Source organism: Mizuhopecten yessoensis, unplaced genomic scaffold (assembly GCF_002113885.1).
Source record: "Mizuhopecten yessoensis strain PY_sf001 unplaced genomic scaffold, ASM211388v2 scaffold716185, whole genome shotgun sequence".
Taxonomy (NCBI): domain Eukaryota; kingdom Metazoa; phylum Mollusca; class Bivalvia; order Pectinida; family Pectinidae; genus Mizuhopecten; species Mizuhopecten yessoensis.
Window position 1 is genome coordinate 41567 of NW_018479990.1, and position 6406 is coordinate 47972.

Below are 6406 nucleotides of genomic sequence, written 5' to 3' on the forward strand. Positions count from 1 at the left end.
ATCATTTCAGTGACATCCGATTTAAATCTAAATTATGAATTATGTCAAATTCCTTGTGTACACTAAGCGAGCTCCCGGTTGTGCAACGGTGGCCCTGGGCTTAAGCTAGGGTCTACAATGTCGATAAGTGGGTGTTTACTTTTGAAACGTATCCACGGAAGTCCCGTAATGTTTTCAACTTCTGACTTCTAACTGGCATTTCTGTGATTTTTCGGAACGGAAGCAGATTGATCCATGTGTGTTTATTTTGTAAGAATTGCATTTACCTTTATAAAACATAAATCACTATCTTGAATTATTGACGAAAACATTTTTTTTTTACTATCAGCTTGGTAGCCTGGAACTATCAGCTTGGTAGCCTGGAACCGGTTGTAATATCATTTTATCATGATATTTTTAACGTTCAACATCATCTAAATTTGGTCACAATAACTATACAAACTATCTTTAAAAACTTTTTCTTCGAGGTAAACTTACCAAGACATCATCGAGGAGTTGGGATGTGTACTAGTTTACATTAATATCCTTTGATTATTTTTGTATTCTTAAAATAAGCTCTCGAACGATATTCCAACAAACAAGATCCAGTAACGGATTCAGAACTTCTGAAATTTGTAAAACTGTATCTGTACCGACCCCCACCCCCACCNTTGAAAGGAAAGGGGAGGGACTGCTGTTTTATTTATGATATGAGTTTAAAATTAGATAATTATTTTGTATACAGTTATATACTATTATCTGAAAACTAAGAACTACATGAAATAAGGCTAATCAGGATATGTTGACGCTTTACGATCATTATGTAACGACTCTAAACACACTTAGTTATAAAACCCTCTCAATACACAAAAGGAGCTTGTCGATAATTGTGCTCAATTCCAGCTTATACCTGGTTACGATGTGTATTGCACCACGGTCGACTTAAAGACGTAACGACACTTATCGCTCTTAATACTTATCCTTAAAATGTTACACAACACTTTCTCATTCATAAACATTTTGACACTGATCCATTTTATTGTTAAAAGAATATTGATTTACTGTCGTCTCCATTAAATACTTATATAATTCTAATTGATAAGTTTATTATATATAATATATATATCCAGATTTTGCCACCCAATACGTACTCACGTGTATATGTATATGGTTTTTTTTATTTTACCACTTCGCACTTTGACCTCTAAAGGGAATTAACCAAGATACGTCGTCTCCAGAAAGATTAACATCCTAAATCCTATTTAGGTTTTTTAAAGTCTGTATGATTTTCGTTCCTTTGTGTTGTTAATAGTTACATGTATCAAAAAAGTTAACGTTAATTGCTTTTTAGATTTAATGTTAACTTTACAATATTTCTGGTAACATGTTGGGGTTTTTTAAACAGATTGTGCTGCAATATTATATATTTCTTATTGAACACTTAAACTACGTTGTACCGACATACGATTACAGTTATCTTTAAAAAAATCTCGTCAAAACATTCAACAAAAAATATGTCTCTTATACAACTCTGTGTTTTATATTTATATAGTTGAAACTAGGATAAGCGTGATAAAAATCTAGAAATAACACTGATTACAAAAAGAAAATCTCGTTCGCTCCTTCTGTTTATGCTAACATAAGTTCAATTAAAAACAATTTACCAATATTAAAAGGTATTTCTATATACGGCAGTAAGATGTAAGCGCCGAGACCAAAAACCCGTCTAAGCCCTGTGAGAATACTTGTATATATCTATTTCAGTGTTCATTGGGCTGTTTTTTACTGGTGAGTTCGGATTTTCGAAAAAATCGAAGAAGACCATATTATTTCAATAAAACAATTGAAACTAATCACCAGTGTCCATTTCAAATCCACGTGACTTGATACATTTGTCAAGCTTCAAGCTGTTAAAGGGAGATAAGTCGTTCAAAAATGAAAGAAGAACTTGCACAGTACATTACGTCTAAAAACTGAACATCAGTCGATATTGTCACCTCTTCAAGGGACGTCTAGAACATGTGAGCTTGGATAACACCGCGTCATCAGTCGGTACTAAGCTGCGATATATGTGGGCAAAAGATGTATTTATACATTTTTTAATAATTATAACTTAATCTACATGAGCATTTACAAAATAATAAATTAAAAACATTGTATCAGAATGATAAATAAGGGCTTAAATAACGTATTCTTTGCATGCCGTCTAATCAATTTTATTTCACATATTTTGTTTTTATCAGTTTGGACAATGTTTTTCGCCGACAACTATCTATATCCGGTTGAACGATGTATAGCTAGATTAACAGTTGGGTTCTGACCTCGAAACTGGTTTCCTTAATAGTGCTGCTAAGTTGAAATATTTGATGTAGTAAATATCAGCAAACAATGCCTATCACCTTTCAGTAACAACATCGTATGACGTCACAATATCTTTAAGGTCAATGCAGCTTCTATGACGTCATAAGTGCAGTTACGCAATCGCGCGATTTCTACCTGACACCAATGTGATACACACGCATGGCAACGTCTGAAAGATGAATAAAGCGCCTACGTCCGCCAATCCGGCGTCGGAATCCGGTAAGCGTTCCGAAGGTCAGGTCTCCAAGCGTTCATCGGCTAATCAGGCTAAGAGGCGATCGTCCGTCAATCAAGCATCAAAGCGTTCGTCTATCAACCAGGCATCCAATCGTTCGTCCGTTAACAAGGCTTCGAAACGTTCGTCTGTGAATGCCGCCAAAGGTTCTTCTATTAGCGGTATAGCTGAGGCAGCAGGTGATGAAGGTGATGCGGTACCTGCCCACAATGTCAATCGAGTGCCTGTGTTCTCAACCGATCCTAGGTCGGGGATTCTTCCCGCACATTTCCCAAACAAGGAATGGGGGAGTGCACACAGAATCCTGCGTGAAAAGGAAGTAGACGAATTCCTAGCGGTTCATCCCCAAGTCTTACTGGATTTCATCTACGATACGGTTGAACTAGACAGTCTAGAGGAACTGTTACGTCAGAAGAAAGGTGTCATTGAAGATGAAGATGAATCTCAGACGGAGAGAAGTAGCCCTCAAACTCGGAAGCCCTCGGGTTTATTCGACCAGAAGTCCACATGCCACGTAGGTCGGGGTCTGATCACGGCCATACAAAGGGACGAATCGCTCCACGGGATTCTAGAGGATTACTGCCATATCTTCTCCCGGATCGTCCACGCGGACTCACACAAGTTGTACGTCCAGGATGGGCTGGACAGTAAGGTATACTTCCTGTTGGAGAACGGACACCTGGAACCCTGTGTCCTTAAAGGTACGGTGGCTGGGAGGGCCCTGAAGAAGAAAACATCAGTGTTGATTACAGATATGTCCACGGATCCGAGGTAAGTGTTTCCGAAAATGTCAGGACTAGGGTTACACATCAGTCCAGCTTTTCACGTTCAAATCACACTATCAGTTCATTATTTCAAAAAAATATATAATTAAAGCACTTACTTGCTTATGAAGTACCTTCCCGAAACTCCAATTTTCGCGGGGATGTTAACCCCTACTTCCGGTTAATGTATTTGAACGCTGCAATTGGAGTGTCATGCTGCAATACAGTGTACTTAGTTAGAGCGTCGTTCAAGAGTTCGGAGGGTTCCGGGTTCGAACCCCGGTCTGGCCGTTGCTTTTCTTTTTCTCATGTTACACGATTATCGCCGCCCCTATCGCTTCTGTAAAAATGTACGGCCAGAGTAATGTTCGACGAGAGTTTTACATTAAGATAGATGATGTCCTTGCAAAATAACCTGAAAATAGATAGTTTGTGAAAATATCTAGCATATCTTCTATTTTATTAGATTAAATTGAAAAATCGTATATTTCAGATTCAAGAAACGTACGGATTGTCGCGAAGGGTTACCTGAGAATTCAAGCGTCTTGTGCGTTCCTATGATTCTACCAACAAAAGAAATTCCGGCCATCGTAGAGGTCATACGGAAGCATTGTAATCCTCCCTTCATTGAGACTGACGTGCAGATAGCCAATATTTCCATCGGATGGATTGCCGCTTGTGTAGGTGAGCATATTGGCAAAAGGTCGCTTATATCCCAGCAACACCTGATCGACTTCCTTTTGGAGAACACTAAGGAATTGTTTGATGGTGTGACGCAAACAGAGGAACTCGTCCCGAAGATAATGCGGCATACAAAAGACTTGGTCAAGGCTGACCGTTGCTCTCTTTTCCTAGTGGACGACGAGAAAGAGGAACTATATGCAAATTACTTTGACGAGGGCGCAAAATCCGGCATTGGAGTTCCGGTGTTTGAGAAGAAGGAAATGATTCGCTTCCCCAAAGGCATTGGTATTGCAGGTCACGTAGCCGAGACAGCAGAGGTTAGTTCGAGGTTTTGCATGTTATGAAGTCATATTATATGTTTTTAAATGTAACATTGTCGCATAATATTTTGTGCTTTTTAAATGGTACTAGCCGCAGGTGTTTTTTTTTCTCCGGTAACTCAGACTTTCCTCCATCACCAGAACCTGGCACGTCCTTTAATGAACATTAGATGTAATTTCATGTTTCAGGACCACGAATATACCAAGAATATGATTTTTATTAAAGGAATACAAACCAATTAACTAATACCAGTTATATATGAAACACAAATATCTTAAATTCTAAAGGTACATTTTACTTTCGTGTATTCAGTGCATTCAGAATTTACAAAAATTACGTCAATAAAAATAGCCAATGGCTAATTTGGCGTGAGCCCTGGTTCTTTTATTTTGAAGAAGCGAAAGGAACACCAACATATATAAAAGACACAAAAGGAAGACGGACGTATATAAAAGACGCGAAAGGAACACGAACATATATCTGTTCTAGGATTAAATATGTCAAAATAAGTTTTGAATATAATTCTGATAATGAAAATCAATGTCTGGTGAAATATAAATCATGTACGTTCATATATTGATCAACGGCAAATTTATTTTCGTTACAGGTAATGAACATACACGATGCGTACGAAGACCCCCGATTCAACAAAGAAGTGGATATGTTGACCGGATATAGAACACGTAGCATTCTGTGCATGCCCATCATTAACCGGAACTGCGTGAAAGGTGTCATACAGATGGTGAACAGCACGCGGTCTGAGCACTTCACGGCGTCCGACGAGAGTGCGCTTCGTATGTTCACGGCATACTGCGCCATAGCTCTGCACTACAACAACTTTTACAGCACACTGGATCGACAGAAGGTGAAGAACAAGGCGTGCATTGAGGTGATACAGTACCATACGATATGTCAAAAATCCTCGTACGTCGACCTGCTCAACGATCCCTTAATCAGAAGAAGCGAGATCCCCAAATGTTACTTTTCGTTTGATTTTTACGCACCGGCGAATTTGGAAATTCTACCAAAGTTGTTTATAAACATTGTTGAGGATCTGAGTGGAAAAAATCGATTCGAAAGTGAGAAGCTCGTGAAATTCATCTTAACTGTCAAAAAGAACTACCGAAATGTACCCTACCACAACTTCCCTCATGGGTTTCATGTGGCTCACTGTCTATGGCGCATTATTCTAACCGCTCCAGACGCCTTCACGGAGTTCCAGAAAATGGGACTGGTGGTCGCCGGAATTTGTCACGATGTCGATCACCGTGGCTACAACAACGAGTTCTTCAAGAAGCTGCAACTTCCGTTGGCAAATCTGTACTCTACGTCAGTGATGGAACAACACCATTACCGTCAGACCGTGACTATCCTGCAGACAGAGGATATCTTCTCCTTTCTGTCGCCCCAAAAATACAAACAGATGCTGTGCCTCATTCGGCAGTGTATCCTAGCAACGGATCTTGCGCTGTACTTCGGTAACCAGAAGACGCTACAGAAACTCCTGGATGAAAATAGGTTCGACATCAAGGACGAACAATGCACCAACCTCACAATGGAGCTGATGATGACCGCGGGAGATTTGAGTGGAATCGCAAAACCGTGGAAAACGAATAAATCGTCTACTAATCAGCTGTACGAGGAGTTTTACGAACAAGGCGACGAGGAGAGGAAGCGAGGGTTTGTTCCGAGGTCAATGATGGACAGAGCGTATTCGGATGATATTCCAAAACAACAAGTTGAATTTATTGACTTTATTTGCGTTCCGCTATACAGAACAGTTGTGCGGATATTTCCGGGTGCCAAACACCTCCTTTGCGGGTGTCTGCGCAACAGGCGGAAGTGGCAGAAAATAGTGGGTATTCAATCAGCTTCACAGATGAATCAACTAGGAGCACAACACAGCGAATACGAGGATTTAGACGATGACGATGAAGAAGAAGATGTGTGGGTGAACGTTTTCAATGTGAAGGAAACGTCCTGCAATCAGTCGATCGTCATAAGTGATCATTAACACACACACACACACCAAACACACACACACACACACACACACACACAC

General features: G+C 39.8%; 1 protein-coding gene across 3 annotated transcripts in view; it reads left to right on the top strand.

Annotated features, from left to right (window-relative positions):
• The first annotated feature begins 2469 nt into the window (after positions 1–2469).
• LOC110441997 (cAMP and cAMP-inhibited cGMP 3',5'-cyclic phosphodiesterase 10A-like) overlaps positions 2470–6406 on the top strand; it is a 4282-nt gene continuing 345 nt past the window's right edge. Inside the window, exons 1-3 of one of the 3 annotated variants that reach the window (XM_021485372.1) lie at positions 2470–3346; positions 3833–4340; positions 4952–6384. In XM_021485372.1, coding sequence (XP_021341047.1) covers positions 2517–3346; positions 3833–4340; positions 4952–6358 — 2745 coding nt within the window. In that variant the 5' untranslated portion in view covers positions 2470–2516 and the 3' untranslated portion in view covers positions 6359–6384. Of the gene's footprint in view, positions 3347–3832; positions 4341–4951; positions 6398–6406 lie in introns of those variants that run through there. The other 2 variants (XM_021485370.1, XM_021485371.1) reach the window with 2 other exon arrangements.